The 21,100-nt window shown below is 41.5% G+C and overlaps 1 protein-coding gene across 1 annotated transcript in view; it reads right to left on the reverse strand.

Annotated features, from left to right (window-relative positions):
• THBS4 (thrombospondin 4) overlaps positions 1-21,100 on the reverse strand; it is a 40,679-nt gene that overhangs the window by 14,692 nt on the left and 4,887 nt on the right. Inside the window, exons 5-12 of the mRNA XM_085322435.1 lie at positions 17,533-17,736; positions 13,163-13,410; positions 11,948-12,053; positions 7,803-7,885; positions 7,163-7,214; positions 5,791-5,963; positions 2,467-2,604; positions 1,744-1,821 (exon numbers count right to left, since the gene is read on the reverse strand). Coding sequence (XP_085178561.1) covers positions 1,744-1,821; positions 2,467-2,604; positions 5,791-5,963; positions 7,163-7,214; positions 7,803-7,885; positions 11,948-12,053; positions 13,163-13,410; positions 17,533-17,704 — 1,050 coding nt within the window. The 5' untranslated portion in view covers positions 17,705-17,736. The remainder of the gene's footprint in view (positions 1-1,743; positions 1,822-2,466; positions 2,605-5,790; positions 5,964-7,162; positions 7,215-7,802; positions 7,886-11,947; positions 12,054-13,162; positions 13,411-17,532; positions 17,737-21,100) is intronic.

A 21,100-nucleotide genomic window follows, 5' to 3' on the forward strand; every position in this document is an offset into this window, starting at 1 on the left:
TTTCTGTCTCTGTCTCACATATCTGTAGATTTGTAATCTATGACATAAAAGTTAATTGAAAACAATCTTTTTTTTTTCTTACAGCAATTGATTATTTTGATATGTCAAAGTACAGAAACAGACAGATCTCTGACAAACTCATGCACCACCCTTTGTGAAACAGGGTGCTTCAGACCACTTTGCTCATCCCATACAAAGCCTGTTGGATGAACCATCAGACTGTCCCAGTTCTCCATGCCAGAGAGAGACACATACTACCAACTGTGCATTATTTTTGTCCTGCCTTCTTAGCTTTGTTCCAAATTTAAACTCTATGTTGACTGTATACTTTCAGTCCAAAACTGAAGGTATACAGGTGATTGAATAGAAAAATGATCACTGGACCATCCCAATGGCATGGCCGACATAAAACCTAATGGTCTGTGCACTTTCTCCTAACTGAAGCCAGGCTAAAATCTTCTGAAGTGTGCTGAGCTTGCTCAATATATTCTCTTCTATGCAATAAAATAGCCTTTAAGGCAGCATCTCCTGATCCAACAGTTTTAAGGAAGACAAGAGCAAAGAAAAAAAAACATGCTGCTCTGTTTTGACAGCGAGCAGGCTTCCCATTCCCCTGCTAAAACAGGGACCACCAGCCTTCAGAAGAGGACTAGTCTTTCAATAGGTACAACATGGGAGAGAAATGTTCCTGGTACCAAAAAAAGAGAAATACAGTGAGCAGTGAAAGCAGTCCCTAGCAAGATGAGCCCATGCACAAGGAAAACACACCACCTGGAATGTCACTGGTGGCCTCCATGACACCCAGCTGCAGAAAGTACCATCTTTACACCTGTAGATTGTTTTTATGCTTTTTCCTGTTATGAACAGAGCCTGCATTACGCAGCCAGCAGGCTACTGCAGCAGAACAGTATTTGACAGTGGGATAAGTAAAAGGTCAAATTTCCTCCATAGCATTAAAATGGTCATATGCCCCTTCTGTAGGACTGTATCACAGAATCACAGAATGGTTGAGATTGGAAGGCACCTCTGGAGATCAGCTAGTCCAACCACCTGCTTGAGCAAGGTCACCTAAAGCATGCTGCACAGGGTTGCGTCCAGATGGATTTTGAATTATCTGCAGAGAAGACTCTGTAACTTCTCCAGGCAACCTGTTCCAGTGCTCAGTTACCCATAACATCTTTTAACCCCCCATTTTTAGTTCTGCAATGCTCCTTCTCCTGGATTATCTCCCAGGTCTACAGATATTAAATGTGTTGTACCAAATGTAGCTCTCCTGCTCTCTGTACTATATAGGGAGATACCTGGTACTGTATATACCAGATAACCTAATGAAGTGAAGATATTACTCCTACAAAAAGGGCACCCATAGGATCATCTTGCTGCAGTAATTCCTAGGCGGGTAGAGATATGTGAAAGTAAAGAAAAATATTCCAAAGGTGGTTCCTTCCCATAACATGCTCATAAACACACATAACTAGAGGGTAATGCACATAACTGGAAGATAAACAGAAAATTGTTGCTGTTCTTCCGGGAAAGAAATAAGGATGCAGCTCAGGTGTACATGTAAAGAACCAATTAAGTATGGACTATTTTACTATTATTCATGAAAAGGTGATTCTTTAGATTGAGCCAACAAACAGACTACATTATTCAGCTCTTGAATCAGAGCAACAAATACAATCCTAGTCTCACAGAATTTTAAAACAATGAATTTGTTAATGCTACAAACGAAAAGGTGCTTACCAAAGTGTTTACACAATGGGAATTTGGAACACAGAGTCCATCTCCACCACTTTGACATTCATCGATGTCTAAGCAGATCTAGCAATAAAATAAAACAACTTAAAATAAAAAATAAGTCAACTTGGATCTAAGTCTGAAAAAAGCCACCAACATTTAAATTCAAAAAGAGTCATAGCCTCTCCTGAAACTGCTCTAAGAATGGCACAGATACACCCCATAGACATAATTTTTAGATGGTTCTCCAGACACGCAAGTCAACCTTGAAGAGACATTTTGTGATACAGTGTCAAAATGTCAAATTTCAGATGGGCTTCTGGTTCACTCATAAAAGTTGAAAAGAGAACTATGTCCCCACTGCAGAGCTGTACAGGAAAGTTCTTAAAGACTGTAGTAAAACAGACCTTTTCTATTAAATCCTTCCTCTTCCTAGGTCTGAATGAGTTTATAGCAATCAACAAAGCCTCTCTTTAAAATTGTTGCGCCTATGTAGAAACTGACATTTTTTCCTGTCTCCATCCTAATCTTATTAGACAGTTAATACTCTCATTAAAGCCAAGCAAACACAAYGATCAGTTAGAGCAGTAACACTCTAAGCTCTGCCTAATTACATAGGGCAATTATGTAATGACCGAAATACAAATAAATTGATATACTGATGATATATATATTGATTAAAAACTAGCCCCTCGCACTGGAGATTGCTGCAAGGATGCTGCCACTCACCTGCTTATTGTTCTTGGCGTAGCTGAGTCCTATCCCTTGTACTGTTTGTCCTGTATATCCTGGGGGACAGGTCTCGCATCGGAAACCTGGAGCAGTGTTCACACAACGCACTCCAGGGAAGCAAGGATTGTAACGGCACTGCAAGGATAAGAAATGAACGGAGCACGTGTTGCACCCAGCTACTGACCATACACACAGAACTCTCAGGAATTTGYTTAGGCAATGCTACATGCAAATGTCTGCATCCTCTGTTCAGAGCTGGCTTGCAGATAAAAGTCTCAGGCTTATCTGACCCCATCGATCTTTAGCTATCTCTGAAATTTAATTGACGCTTATAACCTTGCATTACAGTCTGTAGCAGTACCCCAAGCTCTGCTCCCCATCCTTCCTTTTGTTGGGCAGGTTCAGCTTTCGCTGAGATTGAGCATCCCCCTGTAAGGGGCAGGACCACAATGTCTGAAAACAACATAACTGCAGCCCAAAACATGATCCTGTCATTTCGTTTTGTCCACTCAGAAGGAGTAGCAGCACATTTCCCTCATTTGTATCTGAGCAAATACTGTAAATAGAAGTATCCCAAATACAAGCCAGAYAAACAGGGATGTGCCTGTAGCATTCACACCTTTCAAAGCCAGAGGGCCACAGACAGCCTTCAGCACTTCTCCCAAAATACCACGTATCCATACCACCACCCTTGGACTGAAGATGCTGCTCACTTCATTGCCTAATGTGGTTTCACAGAATGGTTGTCGCCCATTTCAGTGGCCTTCTGGGGAGCCGTGGGCAACCACATCCTGCATTGCTGCCTCTCAAATAGCACCAGCCACTTGGTAATATTTGTAACACTACTAAAAACACCAGCATGTTATCATGCTATGTAAAATTCAAAGGCAGCAAAAAGCAAGAAATTTAAGAAAGAAATATGAAAGTTTTTAAAATACGCATTTTTTAATACTTGTTTTTGCCTCCATCACTAGCAGAAAAGCATCCATAAAACAATAGGAGAACAAGCCAGGAACATCCATGTACAGTCTCAAACATGCAACTTGTATGGATGTATAAAATACATGATTCTATACTATCCATAGTTTGCATCCGTCCTTTAGCGATCATTTTTGGAGAACTGTTACAGACTAATAACCACACACAATTTTAACAGAGCAGAAAAAAAAAGTGTTTGATATCAAAGTGTGTTTGATGTAAAGATAGAAGGATAGCTAAAGCTAGCATATGGCAAATACAAAAGCTAAGACAGACATTTTGTCCCTGATAGCAAATTATTTAACGTGAATTTTGTTGTAGCCAGTGGAGGGCAGTCAAATTACACCATAAATACAGCAGAGCCAAAGCACAGAATATACATGGCATCAGCATGTTAAAATAATGTCTTAAAACTAGTCATGAGCACAGGAGCTTGTTGCAGAGGTGTTAATAGTCTCAGAAAGACTGATGGCAGCTCTCAGTGCAGAAACTTCTAGATTTCTCTTCACTAGAATTTGCATATGAACTGCTATGTAAATGTCCAGGTTTTAGGAAGAAATGTTCTTTGTTATTTCCTGAAATTATAGGAAGCTCACTCAGAAGAAAGCTGTTATTCTAGAAAAGACTACGCAAAAGCTTTCAAAAAGATACTATTTTTCTTATTACCATCTTAGCTGAGTAGGGAAAATAGAGAATATGACACAGTGCAGCTTATTAGGCGATGAAGATCTATCACCATTTATCATCTCTCCCCCCTCCTTGAGRGACCATAAGTGTGAATCCAAATGATAAAGCATACATTTTCTGGGGAAGCCAACGGCACCAGTAGCATCGTCTACGTAGAGACTGAGAACTCACATAAGCAGGACTATCTCCGTGATGTAATTTTGGCACAACTTCCTTGCTGTTTTGAACACCAGCTCAGCTCTGCCACCTGGAGCAGTGGTAGGAACGTGAAACACACACATCTCTAGTGGCAGAGCCTGGCTGCTCAGAGCAACCTAAAATTACCGTCGTGCTACTATCAGGCTCGGTTTGCTTTGTCGCAGCGCTACCATGGGTAGAGCTGCTCCCACTCTGAAAATGGCAAGGAGGAGATTATTACCATGCTCTGCCCCAGCACAAACCTGGCTCTGGAGATGGCAATACCTCTCCACACAAACCTGGCTCTGGAGATGGCAATACCTCTCCACACAGCTGACTTCTACCTTAGCAGGCGCAAGCCATGCACCACGGCTGTCTGTTTGCAGCACATTTGCACCACAACTGCCTCAGCTTCGCCTCCCGCATCCATCTTTCAGGTCCTCACCTCCAGGTTTGGCACTTTCTGTTGCAGCAGGCACAGTTCATGCCATGCAAGGCAAAATAAAAGACATCGCCTACRTCTCAAGAAGCTACAACACTCAACCCAGGTTCTCCCCCCCACATCTTCTACCAACAGATACAGGTTGGACAYGTCATACCCCTCTGCTGATAGCCTAGAGGAGCATGTAAAGCAAATCAGCAGTCAAAGCACATCTCTTCCTGGCTTGGAAGGTGAAAGAGGAAGCGCTTTGCTGTTTTACGTCCGTTGCTTAGTACTCTGATAGTACCGGGTTATCCACAAGCCCAATTAGCAATCTATCCCTCCTGTTTCTCCACCCCGCCCCAAGAAAAAAAAAAAGGAAAAAAAAATCAGTAAAGGATAATGGCAAAATCATCATACAGGAAGTGTGGCGAAGTGGTAGACTGTTCTGTTTTTGTGTTAAGTGTTCTGAGCAGACATCACTTATTTCAATTAATAATTCACGATATAGCGTCCTCAATACAAACAAACTCTGAATTTCTAACATATAGCACATGAAAAAAAAGACTTAAGTCAACCTTTCTAGTTTTCATTATAACCACAAAGAAACAAAAGGAAGCATAACATTAAATGTTCACTTTTTGTCATAGACCTTTAAGGTCAAGCCAAAATCATGGCAGCCCTAAGGGTGAACAGAGGACTGGTCTCCACRACTGTTTCAGGAGCACTACACTTTAAAGAAACAACTCCCCAGTCGACAGGAAGGGCTTCCTCAGGTCAGCCCTTAACAGAAGATGCTCTTTAAACTCCTAAAAGCATTAAATTGCTTTAAGTAACTTCTCTATTCACCAGAGTATCCCAAGTTTTCACCCATGTAACTTCCACAAAGTTACAGCAACAGCAAAATAGGGGGATGGGATCAAGTCAGAATATTCCCTGTGCAAGCAGTCAGCAATGCTGAAGAGATGAAGCACTAGCAACCCACTGCTATGTAAGAAACCAGCTGTTTTTAATCTTTTCTTTTTTTTTGTTTAGTTCTGTGAAAGTCACTGTTTTACCTCATCAATATCTGAGCACGTAACTCCATTCCCTGTGAGCCCTTCAGGGCAGGGGCCGCACTGGAAACCCTCGGTTGTCTCTGTGCACCTGACCCCTCTGAAGCAGGAATTGGCTTCACATTTGGGTTTAGGGCGCCTAGGAGGAGGAGTTGGAAAATTCACAGCTCCCAAACCTTTAACACAGAAAGAAGAGCCATTTTAGTGATTAAAAGAAACGTCTATCATTGCTTTCAGTTGGCAAGCACTCTGCAAAGATCTCTGCAGWGCTGCTCAGCAGGGTTTTGTGTTTCTGCCTTGCACAGTGAGGCTGCAGGAGGTACCAGCTGTGCTGGGGCTGATGAGACTTCATGCTGGGAATGGCCCTACAGCTTGCCAAGCCTCCAGACAGTGGAAATTAAGCCTATTTYGTTAGGTCTGCATGCTGCTCTTGACTACCCATGGGAGCTCTCCTGCCAGGTTTGTCCCAGCACAGACCTGCTGCTGGGCAGGGGAGTGAAACTTGGAAGGYCAAAAAGATTCCCAAGAACGGAAGTTTCATGGTACAAGCTGCTTCTCAGGCTAAATCGGCAACATTACCCCTTCATGTTCAAACAGTGCCGTGATTTCACAGGAGCAAAATCTGACCACCTACAACTAAGAGGAACAAAGCAGCAGCAGCTGGGATGCACAGCAGGACATGCAGTATGCGGGTTCAGATGTGCAGAGGCCAGCACCAGGGAAAAGCAACATTTCCAGAGACTCTGGCTGGTGCTGAACCTCGGTACCAACGTATGGGATACATCTTTGCACAATTCAAAGACATTTTCTTCGGCACTTGCACAGTGAGTTTAACATGGCTAGAGGTCAAYTGAGTTAAAGTATTTTGATGAGGCTGATAGTTTGGGAGAAGTGACTAACTAAAAGGCCTAATAAGTTTAGGTTTTCAATGCCATCCCAGGAAGGAACAGCTTTGGTTTCCATAGCCAATGTACACATATTTTGATTGCCAGTTCTGTAGGCGGGTCATGCAGTGGCGTTCAGGAAGGCATTTATTTCCTTCTATTTAGCCAAAAGATGGCCACTGTTTSTTTTGGATCTTACTGTTCACTTACCAGTGACTATCTACTCAGAATCAGACTATTTTCAGGTGAAATCCATGGGATCTTGGTTTAGAGGGTTTTATCCCTCAGTAGGTGATTGTCAGGGTTATAGAAATTGAAAGCTTTTTTCCCTAGTGGAAATCTATTTTAAATATGTGTCAAATAAACGTAGAATACGTTATTTTTTTTAAAGTACTCCAGAAACCAAATAAATCTGATGTAATTAGATTTAGTTTTAACGTAACTGAAATCTCATCTGGTTGCCTTTTTACAGGCAATACAGGAATACTCACCACATGCTTGGCACTCAGCTATGGTATTTCTCAGAAAAGTTGTTTCCTTGACCTTCAGGATATAGAAAATACATATTATTTGGATACAGGCAGCTCCAGTTTGCACCTGGTTGCCAGAAGAACTATTATCTTCTCCCCAAGACGCTACTCAAATCATGCAACATAAGTACTACATCTTGAAATGAGATAYGCCTCATACTCCATAAAACTAAGTTCAGTGATAATAGTCATAATTCACTTCATCCTTCATCATCAACAGAACCTTTAATTGACATGCTTAACTAAAGTCATGTGCTGGCAAATCCAGCTCTGAGACTCACCAACAACCAGAACAAATTCAATTTCAGTTCTGTGCAACAGACCTACCTCTGTCTAGTAATGGGCTAAGGCAGCCGCTGTAGTTCTTCTCCACCTAAACCACCAGGTTTTCTGGATCTTAACATGCAAGTCACATGCACTGCCACATTCAGTGAACCTTCACAGCACACACAGGACCTACACAGTTACTTTTTCTCCACTGTGTCATGCCTCTGGGGCAATGAATTCTGCACACTTACTCTTCATTGCTTACATGAATTCTGCCCTAACCCTATTAAAAGTCACAAACTTAGAGATTTCATGTGAAGTCCTTATACAGTACCTGTTGTCTGAGAAGGTCTTTCACATCTCCCAGTATTTGATTCATCTGCACCATCTGACCCATCAGCTGCCTATTAAAATCACCTGCAGGAAAACAGTAATGAAAAGAACACACAATGCACCTAAGTCTCTTTCATTTGCCATGACCGTTTCTGGGATATAAGATGGAATCATCTCAAAGAGCCAAGGAAGGGGGGCATTACTGTTGCTTGAGTCCTGTAGGAATGCTTAAAGGAAATACAGTATTTAGCTTCATTTTTTGTAGAGGGATTTGCATGACCTCGAGGCTCTTCTRGACTTAATTCCATGGTATATCCAAGAAATATCCAAGTATATCCTGTCCAAGGCCAGAAAAGCAAAAACTTCACCACAGAGAGTGAAGCAATAGATTTCTAACATTATTTCAGTGTCTAACAACATTGGCAACTAATGCCACTCATTACTGGTTTCTCTCAGGCCTGACATCTGTAACCCTATGTGAAACCTTATGGTTTCAAGACTGAAAAGGAACTTTTTAGTGATAATTTATTTGGAGGAGCCAAGAAATACCTGTCCATATAATGGTAAGTAAGCCCATTTAGGTATATTTTGTGTCACTACAATCAATTCTCGCTCATTTTTCAAAGAGAAGTCACTGAGTGTTTCAGACGAGCTCACAGTGCAACTCTGACCAGGCATCAAAAGCAGTCACTCTGACCAAAAGAGCAGTTTTCATACCTGCAGCCCTCCTTTGGCTTTTCTTCCTGCTGCAGCTCATCTTACATACACAAGTTGCACAGCTGCATTTGCTTCTGGTGCATGTAGAGCAAGGGCTGCCTCATTCATAAGGACTCGCAAAACATCTGCTCAACACACTTACGAACATGCTCCAAAAAAACACTTCTCAACACCAAATAACAAATTAAAGACCTCTAACAAAAGAGCAAAAGCTATAGCTATAACAAGCCACAGGGGAGGAGCAGAACTGAACTGACCCAAGATTTTCTCACAAGACTCATTCATTAAATGAAACATTAGTTTTGACCAACAGCAGATAAGAAGCATAGAGTACATTTAACACGCTAATACTCTGTTCTTCCTGTTAGTAGCTCCCTGCTGAGTTTGTAGCTCTCTCGAGCAGTTATTTGTTTACTTCTGTAAGTCTGTATGTCAAAATAAATTTCATAAATACATGCTTTTTTACATTTTAAGCAGGCAGGGTATTTTGATATCATGTCCAATCGCTTCAGGGAGGTTTATTCATGTGTTACTTGCATAAGTATCGAAAGACTACTTGAAAAATGCTTTTCTTCATGTTTACCTCATTGTTTTGTACTTCAAAGCATTTCTAAATGTTTCTTGATTTCAGATTTTCTCATCAAAACACTAGACAAGTTTAAAGTCTCAGGAACCACCTGTTCTAGAACCTGCTTCCACTCTAGTCCCAGCTTTCTCTTATTTTTATTTGGGGAGGAGGGCAGCAAGACTTAACATCATTGGTATTTCAGAATCCCATAGTGGAACTGGCATGCAGGTTGTCAAAACAGATGTAGGAGGTTTTTGTTTTGCTTTATTTTTTTAAACAAAGATTGGCTTAGGTTTTATGACTGTGATCTGCAAAAAATTCTCAAGATTTCAGATGCTTCTTTGTTGGCTAGCATCTAAATCAAAAACAGATCTATTTTGTACAGTTAAGCCTTGAAGACTGTTAAACTTTAAGGTGGACTAAATAGGTTATTTTGCCACAAATTATAAACACTGTTTGCAAATTTAGATAGCAAAGCATTACCACAAAGAGAAAGACTTTCCATGGTATTTTTTTCTTGCATTTAAAGCCAAATCCTATGGTAACTACTACCTGTAGCACAATGACTGACAATCCATGGCAAGAGGTAAACTTCAGAGAGGCCTTTGATGAGACTGCTTGGCCGTAGTGTGCTGCATGGTAGTATTCAGTGTTAACTTCTCCCAGGAGAGAGTGGGGCAAGCCAAAGGTGCAGCCTGAGGCTATAGAGTTACCTGATCCTACCACCTGGTCTCTCTCACCCACATCCCATTTTTGAAACAGTAATGACTTAGATAACAGGATGGCTTTCACGGCAATAATTAAAATCAGAGCCAGATCTCAAAAAWTACTGTCCAACAGGGAACTGAAGTCTCTGGACATGCTTTTCTCCATAAACCTGAGGTCATGACAGTGACACAAAGCATTCAGCTCAGGAAGGTACCCTGTTCTTCTCTTTCCTGGTTTCATACCCTAGGCATGACCTTCTACAAGGCCTTGGATTTGAAGCAGGTGACCAGCTCTGTTGCACTGCTAATCTGACCAGGCTGGACAACACACAAACACTAGCCTGGGAGACTGCAAGCCCCTGTATAATGCTTCATAGACACATCAGCCTTTCTTCTAGCCCTAAGTGTCATATCCTACACAGCTAAGTACTTCCATTCCTGCTTTTTCTGGCTAAAGAAAAAGTTGTGGTTATCTGATATATTGCTCCTGTAAAGGGCATCATGAAACATATACAATGTGCGAGGCAGCTGAGTTAGTATTGCTGTTGGAACACTTGCACCTCTTTCTGTGGATTTTACTATGTAGACTTTGAATATATTCATGTGAGGGCCTTTTTTATTTAATATGATACTAATTTCATTTGAAGTTTATAAGCAACTGAACTTGAGAGGCCAGTCCAAAAAAGCTCAACCAAGTGCAGGCAGCCAGCGAGACAGTATCTCCTTACATTACTATCCGTTGAATTATTAATGAGCAGAAAGTTATAAATGAGAACAAATGTACAATTTGGAAATACTGCTCACTGAGCTGTGAGTTTTTCCAAGAGGAAGCACTGAATTCCCCTTCCCTTCTATCTGCAAATGCCTGTTGACTGAAGGAGAGACCTTTGATAAAAGAACTCTTCATATTTTTTGCATAGGTGTGTATAAATGTTAAGAAGTCAGAAAACAAGTGTGTGTGCCACAGATGATTTACACAGCTAAAAGGTGAAACAGATACTGTCATCACTGCAAAGCACTGAGGCCCACATTCATGTAATACACCTAGGATGGTCTCATATCAAAATTGCGTGTCTTGTCTCCCAATGACATTGAATCTATTTTAATCAAAAATAGCAGTGCTGTAGTTTTCTCGAGGGTGGGGGAAGGGTGACAGAGAGAGCAAGCTTCTCACAGATGCTATTTCAAACCTTAAACTCACATTTTTGTTTCATTATTGTCACACATCAACATACTGCAGGCAGAGCGTGAACCCGTTGTGTTCCCTCGCACCCACACTAGAAAGGCAGATTGACAGGGTTGGGGAGAGAGTCCAGATGGGGTAGTCTAGCCCAGGTTCACTCTGTTGAGAAGCTGCAGAACACACTTCTCTGTCACCAGGGAGGGCAGACAGTCCCATGGGACTTGCAGGAACCCCCCAGAGCCACAGCTCCTTCCCTTCTTCCCTATTCCTAGCTCCATCTCCACAATGGGGGGTAGGAAAGAAACTGGTTTTGAAACAGATTTCCAGTCCAGCAAGTGAAGAAAAGCACTGGCTAGCTTGCAGCAGGACTAGCTGCTGCCTTGGCATGGCTTTTCCCACAAGGACTCATGCACTTTCTTACAGCAGCACCGACTCACTCTGCAGTTCCATGGTCCCCAGCCTCGCTTCATCCCTTCTCCTCTCCGGGGCAGCTGATGACCAACATAAGGTGATTACTGGCCATGGGGATAAGTGCACTGATAGATCTTGCTCCTCAATCCATCTGCCTGTTTTCATAAAGCCTGCAGGAGTGTCTCTTTAGCACTATTTATGTTTGCAAATCCAGGATGAGTAGTTAAAACATTATTAAACTGACACCACAGAGCACAATCACATAAGCTAAATTGTCTTACGAAATTGGGCTAAAAACCACTTTCATCACAACAGACTCTTCTTTCACTACACCAACAACTCACTGCTTTGTCACCTGCAACTGCGTGATTGCTTTCCTCTTCAGACTGAGCTGTTTCTAAAATATTTTCAGGGATATTATCATGGCTGTAATTCAGTCAAAAACCCCACCATTACTCACCAACAGAGTTTCTCCATATTTTTAATATTAACCATGACAGCTTCTTTGTACTGATATCCTAAGGAATCAGAGCATTTTAACTCCCAATTGCAGGCCTTACCAGTGTACTGAGGAACAGGTTCAATTTGTTGAAGGAAACAATCCTGCAGATTCCCCACTTGGGCAAGTGAGCCTCCTGTTACCAGCTTCAGCTCATCTAGTGTATCCTGGAGTCACAGGAGAAATTGAGAGATCACAGTTCTGGTACAATAATGGAAAAAAATATGAAATATTGGTGGAAGTAAATTCATTTTTCAGACAGGATCTCCATTTCCTAAGCACGTAGAGCTCCTAGACTGTCCCTTCAGGACCACCCATCACCATGTGAATTATAATAATCTTTTTTGCATGGCAGATTTTCACATACCTGTGGTTTTGTTCTTTTTTTTTTTTTTTTTACTATTTATATCCATACAATCTCATACCAGGAATTTCATGTATTTTTATATTTGTAGTATATAAAAATGATCTTTTGTTCAACTGAATTCAGAGCACTCTTTTCCCCCTCTCAAACAGGCTGACATTCACACTAGGAATGTGGGCACCTTAGTAATTCTCTGCATAAACAGGCTCATTCTCTAGTCTGCAATGAAACCGGGGGAGGGGGCAACTCTGGGGCAGAATGCCATTGCACCTTAATGCATATTTTGTATTAACAGCAATGAAAGACGCTTATGAAACATGCTGTTTACCCTGGAGTGCTGATATAGAAATGATAGGAAGCAATGCCAAGCCCCTGGTCGGTAGGTAGAGGCAGAAAAGTTATTGTATTCCAACAGCTGAGGTTTCCACTCTCATCTACCACCAGGTGAGTCCCCTCTTTTTGTCTCGTCAGTCCACATGGCTTATCGTGAAGAGGAAAACCACGTACACAGTCAACCGTTGCTCACGCTGAACAGCTTATAAGCTATAGCTGAACAGCTATAAGAAGCTCATGAAGAGCTGCCCTTACTGGATCAAATAAGAGCTTACAGAAAGTAAGTTCCTGAGAAACACTTCAACTGCAGCAAGGGAGGATGAAGATTTTAAATAAGCTAAAAATTGTGTTTAAAATGAACAGCAAAACTTTTACTGGGTTCAATGAGGCTGAGATTTCACCTGTTCCACAGTGAACTTGTTTACATTTCTTTCATATATTATTTTAATACTCAAGTATTACTGAAGCACCATCATACAGAGTTTGGTTGCTATGAAGACAGAAGTCTGGACTCAGTGATCCAGAGGGTCCCCACTGGTCCCCCCAAGTGTTCAGGCTGCTTCCAGTTTTCCTGCTCACCTGTGACTTCTTCTGCAAAGTGCGCAACTCTACCAACGCCGACCTCTGAGACAGAGTTGAAAATGCTTTTGGTAGGTCCCGAAGGACACCTACTTGCAGGCAGTCCAGATAAAACTCGATTGTGCTTGATCCCTGCTGCAGGCCACTCAGCCTCAGGAGGACAGCGTGGGGTTTCCCATCAGCCAGCTGAACGTTGCTAAAGATGACGGAGTTCAGCCTCCCATCACTCTTGAGATAGCGAAGTGCCACTAGTACAAAATACACAGAATAACTATGACAGCGTAGCAGATAATCCAACCATGATCAAGGAAGATCCTGCGGAAAGCTCTCATGGCTCTGGTATTTATCCCCATGTCAGCTTTGGTAAATGCATCCCATATGCAGATATATGTGGTAAGAACAAAAGGGACAYAGACTCCAGAGCTGGATTACCAGGGCTCTCGTGTGGCTCCCCACTTGTAAAGCGTTGCTGTCTGCAGAAGGTTTTCCATTGCTTTGTCCAGGCCTTTTTAAATGGCTGAAATGACGAAGYACACATCACCTTAAGGGGTAATGCACTAAAATACACAGTGACAAAGATAATGGGCATAGCTGACATACTGACAGCACCTTGAGAGATACATATCCGATAGCCCTAGAATTACTGTGTGGCAGAAATGTACTGCTAGAACATTAGTTTCAGCAGTGCATATTGCATTAGGTAAAGTTGACTGGCAGCATATCCAACTGCATCATTAAAGAAACACAACCAAGCAGGAATTATCTACAGTTCATTTTAACAAATAGTACATGAAAACAAACTGTAAGCCAGAAAAGGTAACCTGCGCCTAAAGGTGACTAACCGTCCTCTCAACTTTTTCTTTGAGGCTTCAGTGAGTGACCTACTTGATACTTCCAGCACAACACATTCTCCTCTGACAAGGCAAAATGTACCATCAAAACCACAGCAACAAACAAGAATTCTTAGATACTAAGTACTATTGAAAAATGCCTCTTTCCTTAGGAAACTAGATCTGCAAGCTAGATCACTTTGATGTGCTAGCTAATACTCTCCATCAAATCTCTCCCTGTCTCTGAATGCATAAGGATATTCACTGAAGCAATGAGCTGGCACAACTACAGAGTATATAATTATTTTATAATGTTAAACAGATCTTGTTTTAAGGATCCCATTTTAAAGATCCTAGCCTGCATATCTCTCATATTTCCTCACTTAACAGTTACATGCATTGGGGAATCAAACTGCACACACATTGAGCACCTAAATAGTTAAGTGCTGGCTTTTCAGAACATCTGTTTGAAGTTCATAGAGAGATGCCACTATTGCATCAAGTGAGAGCTCACAAATAGTCTACCCTTCAAGAAACACCTAGAATAAAATGAGGTCAGATAAAAATTGTGAACACAGCAGAGGGCAAGAAATCTTAATAGCTTCAGAGAGAGCTTCTAACAGCTTCTAATATCTAATGAACTCACCCTATTTCTACTTGTTAGTACTAGAGAGACAGGAAGATAATTTGTTAATGTACCCTCCTTGATGCTGYGATATCTCTGTTAGTAGGAAGCATGTAGCTAGTTACTCCGAAGATCCCTGACAATCTTTCTAATTGCTCGGTCGAGTGATTCAACACACTCAGATTTACATGAGCATGAACAGGGCAAAACATRTCTTTGTTCATCTTTAAAGTATACACTAGTGCTTAAGTCCCAGCAGCTGCGATCAATATCTGGAATGTTTTCACTTCTGTCTATGTTAAAATGCTGCCAGAGCTGAGATTTCCGCAAAGGTACATGAGGTCACCAGTAACTTGTTAAAAGGTAGCATGTGTTGGCAAACTCAAAAATCTGGCAAGACAGAGTATGTTGCAGGTATTTTACTTATGTGGATACTATGCACACAGGGTTGTATGAAAGCAAGATCCTTGGATCTGGGCCCTGCATACAGAGTGACCAAACGCAGCAGCTAGAGAAAGAAAGGAGAGATGGTGGCAGGGTCCAGAATGGACTGATGGCGACCTGCCAAAGTAGTTGCAGGACAAGGAGCAGTCTGGCTTGGAAAGAAGACCAAGAATTCCTTCCTCAGCCAAAGCCAAAAATCCATCTGGTAAAGTAGAATTGACTTTTAAAGGGACATTTTGCTGGACCACAGCCTCAGTAAGACTTAACCCATCAAAGCTCCTGCATTACCTGTCTACTGCCAGGATATTCTATACTAACACTCCTGAGAGTGACTCACCTGCACTATTTAACATAGAGATTTTCAAGGAAACTATTAATCCAATAAAATAGGAACTGCTTCACAGAATTGCTATGTTCCATCAGTTTTATGTACTTACTGCTATTTGTTCTAAGAATGTATTATTCAAAAAGGATAAGAAACCCCTGGACCCATTTGAGACTTCGCTGCTGTGAAGTACATTGGTTTAATCAAAACAAGCTAAGCAGTTGCCTAGTAATTTAGATGCACTTAAAACATCTTAACTGAAGCATATATCAATTTATCTTCTATCAATAAGACACATTTACCATAAACTGRTAAAAGCAAGAGTTAAACCAGTTTACATAAATTGAATGGATAAAACGGCAAAAGTTCTAACATCATGTAGATCAATCAGTGCATTTTTCCTGGCCAGGCWAGACCTCACTATAGACCTCACTATAGACTTAGCAAACCAAGGGCAAAAATAATTTCATATAAAAAATTGTGCTGCAAAACGTTCAGTTATTGCTAATATATTTACCATCAGATATACCACAACAAAACCAGAATATAAGCAAAACATTTGGAATGTAGTTTTCAAATACAGCACTGTAGAAGTTAACTAAGGTCTGCTTTGGGCTACCTAAACCAGGATTTGGGTGCGTAAGTGGAAATAGCACACAGAAGGAGCACTATGCACGCACGCATGCACCATTCCAAAAGCCAAAATATCTTGATTTTGCTAAGATGCCAACATTGGCTCACCACTTAAGTGATGATCCCCAGGCTTCAGAGGATCAAAAACAGCCCCCACACTCCATGCTTTCAACTCATGTGATGGCCTCCTAGACGCAGTTTAACTTACCRTGTGAAGTAGCCATATGGGACACCTGACACTTTCAGAGAAATCACATGTGAAGTCACTATGAAACACTACCTACTACTCTCACACTATCATATGTCTTAAGCAAGGTGCACTAAATTAATAAGGAGGCAAAGAGATCCTCATGGTAGAGCTGAAGAAGCTGAGAAAAGCCTCCCTCTGCCTGATTAGACCTTTACAAAATTACCAGGATCCTCAAGATTACAAAAGTCCTYCATCTACTCAAGGTTTAAAGGGCATGGGTCACTGTCAGTACAAATTTCTTTATGTTGCCTATATATATGCCCCAATMCTGTCACAGATACTTCTCAAGTACAACACAACCAAACATACCAAAGACAAAAACAAAAGAAACTCTGTGACTTTGTACAAAAAGCATCTTAAGTCKGTTACTTAAATCATATCTATATATGGCATATACAGATATTAGGCATGAGGAGGGAGGAAGAGAAAGAGAGAGAACATGCAATATATCATTTATTTAGCAATAAAATCAGTCAATTTTAGGAATTGCAAGACATTTACTGATAAGAGTTTCTCAGYATATTAGATTCAGCTGTCTGATTATAATATTAGCAGAAGCAAATCGTATCAGCAGTGAAGTCAATGGAGCAACAATAATTTTCACCACTCGATCATTTGTCATTGAACCTTAATATTGCAACATAWCCTAGATGTGAGACTGATCTGAGACTCTGAGAGTGATAAAGTTCTCAATTTCTAAAAATCTGCTCGAGTTTCTGCTTTGACTGTTAATGAACTGATTCCCATAAGCAGAGAACAAGCATTTTAATTCACCCACAAGATCCTGTAAGTGCCAGGAATGTTTGTCTTGCTCAGTCACATCTAACCTCCAGGGAAGAAGGAACAAGTACCCGCCTTCCATACGCATGAGGCGGCAYGTGCGTGTGTCCCACACATTCCTGAGTAACAAGAACCAGTGATAGTCCCAAGGGGAAAAAAATAAGGAAAAACAACTTGACTCCTTCCTCCAATGTTCCTTCCTTTCTCCCCTTTCTCAGCATGCTTCAGAGCAGGCTGCATGGCGCTGACTGTCGGGTGTCCTCCCTGGCCAGGAGACCAGCACGCAGTCACAGAAGGAAACACAAGGGGAGTGAGAAAGGATGCTCTCAACGCCCTTATCTTGTGAAGAGGCCCAGTGGTGACAGCACGCAACAGGAATGACTCAAGCACAGAGGTTAATCACATTGTTTTCAATGGCCACCCGTAACATACCAGGAACTATGGATCCAACAAGTTTTCCCTTACCTACCTCAAACAACTCACCTTTATTCACCCGTCCCATTACCGTAAATTCAAAATACTTGCTGTTGTCAGCAGYCGAATACAGGCCAAATATGGTGGCTGTGCTCTTTGACTGCAGGTTGAATGTTGAGAGCAARTATACATCATTCAGTGTAGGATCGCTGAGTGCTTCTTGCAGAAAGTTTGTTACCATTCTCTTGTTGGAATAAGAAAGAAGATCAAACACTGAAAAATAAAATGGTTTTAACAGCAGTTCAATACAGTGAACAGCAGTACAATAGTGAGCTAAGAAGAATGTAGTCTGAAGCCTGTTTATCCCCATGCCACCTTTTCGAAAATGCAAACTCGTCTCTATTTCCGTATGGATATTAAAACCAATTTAGCCTCACTAAAATGAATAATATGAAAATAACAGTGAATAATATGAAAACATTATATAGATTTTGTGCAACAAATCATCTGCTAGCARCAGATCCTAGAAATTATTGCTAAGTTTTTAAAACAGAAATATCTGGTGTTCAAATTGAAGTTAGTCAAATATTTTCAAGTAGATCTCTAAGGTTTATCTCTTCTGAGATGCACCTCAAAAAAAGCTTTTTAACCAGTTTCTGATTTTATAAATCCAAATGCTGATGCTCACATTCATGTTAGAATCAGAATCTGGCACCAGTGTTTTCAGACAGGAGATTTCCAGTATGCTTATCCTAAGAATAATTTTGATGGTGTCTTGGAGGGCATCAATTAAAATGCTAAAAAGCCAGGTAAGCAATATGATATTCATAACCTCCTTCTCACTTCACTGACTCCTCAGGAGATGTATTATATAAACAAGACTCATCTTTCCRTTTTGGCACAGATAACAAAGAAAGACGGGCCTCACAAAAAATAAGCCTGAAGGCATAGCGAAAGCTGCTTCAAATTTTTCTTTTCAGTTTTTGCACAATGCATTAGCAAAGAGCCTGAATATTATACTCATAATGTATGTCAGCTACGCCCCTTATGGCACAGAAACAACAAACTGGGTTTTTCCTCAATGTTCCTAAATCCATCGTGTCTCCAAACCCTGTCAACTATTGCAGTAGGTTTCTTGGTAATCTCCTAATTAAACCTACTGCTGTTAAAACATCATACATATTATTCCCTTCCAACAAAGACTAACAAATAACTGTGTACAGGGGTTATTTAAATATTATTTAAATATTTGGACCTGTCATAGCTGGGCCATATTTTTCTCCCACACCAGCATGACACCAGAGCCACCACCAAAGAGCCCCAACACAAGACAGGCAGCAAAGGTACATGACAGTACGTCGTGCCTTGTTCTGACTCATGCCCACGGCTGCACTAGAGTTTGGCTTCATAGGCTGGAGAATGGTGGACCTGTGCAGATGAGTATCCTCTACTGTAACTCAGGTTGGGTCACCTGAACCTCAYGCAGTTCCTCAAAGCGAGCCTGCTAAAAGGTCAGGGCCATCCCGCCGACTGACCATTTCTACTCTTCATGGGCAGGCGCAGGCTTGTGAGCATGTAGATGGTGTTACATAGGTGCATGGCCCTACCCAGAGCCATATGGCAAACCCTGCTCCCTTAATGGGAACCGGAGCCTGGCTTCATGCTGCTCCCATTGCTCCTTCTGTAGCTTCCATTAATTTAGACACTAATGATATTTCCAAAAAGAATAATGAAAACATCTTTTCTGTTCATCTCACAAAATTGTTGAAACATAAATCTATAGTCTATTTTTAATAGCTTAAGTCTACATTCCTTTTAGGTCCAAGAATCCTGTGACTCTACTGGGAGTTTTCAGCACACTACAAAAGATKAATCAGGTCCTTAATTTGCATGTACTTGTAATATTATTGTCAAACAACCAAGAAATGCATATCTGAGAGGGATCTGGTCAAACTGCATGTCTCTCATTCAATTCAGATCTACAAGCTCTCCAGGACAACCACAGCTCCCACTGCAACTAGTGATCCAGAGGGAGAAAAGGGAAGGCTGAGTACTTCATCATGTTCAGTTCACAGAGAGCAAATTTACCGCCCAAGCGCAAGACTGAAACTTAACTCCCTACTCTGTACAACAGCATTTTGCAGATAATAACCATTGACAAAACACGGCTGTGTCTTCTCAGCGAGAACACTGAGATATTGCACTTAGTCTCTGATAGCAAGAAGTATAGGTATATACTCTAGCTCTACTGACATATTTTATATGAATTCTGATGAGACAAATTAATCTTGGACAGTCAAACACTTAAAAACACAGCAAAATATCATGAAGGTAATAATTAAACACTGGCACACTTCTCATCAAAAATTTTGAATTTTGCATATTTAAATGAACATTCAGATTGGTTTTGTAGTTGAGCTCCCCATAAAGCACACACATTCTGCTGAAGGATCCCGTAGCAGCTATGAAATCCTTTCTTGAGATACCTCCACTGATGTGCATGTAGACAGCTTATATGACAGAATCCACCCTTTAAGGCAAATTACTCACATATTAGCAAAAGTGGCCAGCAGAAGAGCTATGGGGTTATGAAAATGCTACATCTTCAGCAGTGTTTAAGGCAGAGACAGCTTTTAGACTCTATAGAGATAATTGCTTGCTTGGAAGGAATGAGAAAAAAACCTGCAAGGATTTCAAATTTCATTTTTCGAAGAATAATCGTTTAGTTCCTTTCCTTGGAAAGGCAGACTTGAAAACAAAGTGATAAAAACAGAGCGCAAAACCTGAAAGGCACATGCAGCTGGCTTGAGCTCGTGCAGTGAGCGGTTTGGGCTTAAGCTTGCCCCGGAGCATACGTGTGTGCATGCATACCCACCTGTGAGACTAAGCCCACCCTGACAAGTCCCAGGGATCTCCCTATTGCTTTCCAAATTTCTCAGCATGGACCTGCACACCATCCTACCATAATGCTGGCAAAGGATCAGCAACATCTGGAGAAAGCGGCAAGCCGCTTTTTTACGGATCTACCCCAAAATATCTAGATTGGCTCTGTCCTAACAGACCATTTCTGTAATGAGTTAAAAGACATGCTGGGAAGCCCTTAAAGGAGAAGGAAGCACGCAGAAATAAAATTACTATCACAGGAGAGCAGAGAGCTAAAAACGGATCCTTTCTTTCCCCTAACTCTGCTGCGAAGCTGTATCAGAGCCCCCTGAAGCTCTGCTTCAGTCACAACTAACAATACTAACTGCAAATGTAAGCATTACCCCACCCTGTTCAGCGCTTTTCAAGATAATCAATGATGCTTTAGGCACCTTGGGTGAATTCCTGACCCTCTGCAATGATTTCTGACACTCTAATGAGGAAAAAAATTCACAGCCGCGAGTGAGGGTTTGGCTGCCCACTGCCTGTGCCAAGCTGCAAAAAACCCACAGCGCGTTTCAGTGTGCGCTTGCCCTTCTGCCCCTACTCTTTACAGCCTGGTTCCCGACATGGGAACTAACGCTCGGAAATGGTTTTGACCAGGCAGGACTTGGAAAGGGGCTTTTGGAAATCGCGGGTCAGTGGAGCCGGGCGGCTGGCTCCCTTCAGGCGCGCTCGGGCCGGGCAGCCCGGGCGGCAGACGCCGTCGGGGGGC

The sequence above is a fragment of the Rhea americana genome, unplaced genomic scaffold, assembly GCF_003343005.1.
Source record: "Rhea americana isolate MKP2758 unplaced genomic scaffold, rheAme1 scaffold_77, whole genome shotgun sequence".
NCBI lineage: Eukaryota > Metazoa > Chordata > Aves > Rheiformes > Rheidae > Rhea > Rhea americana.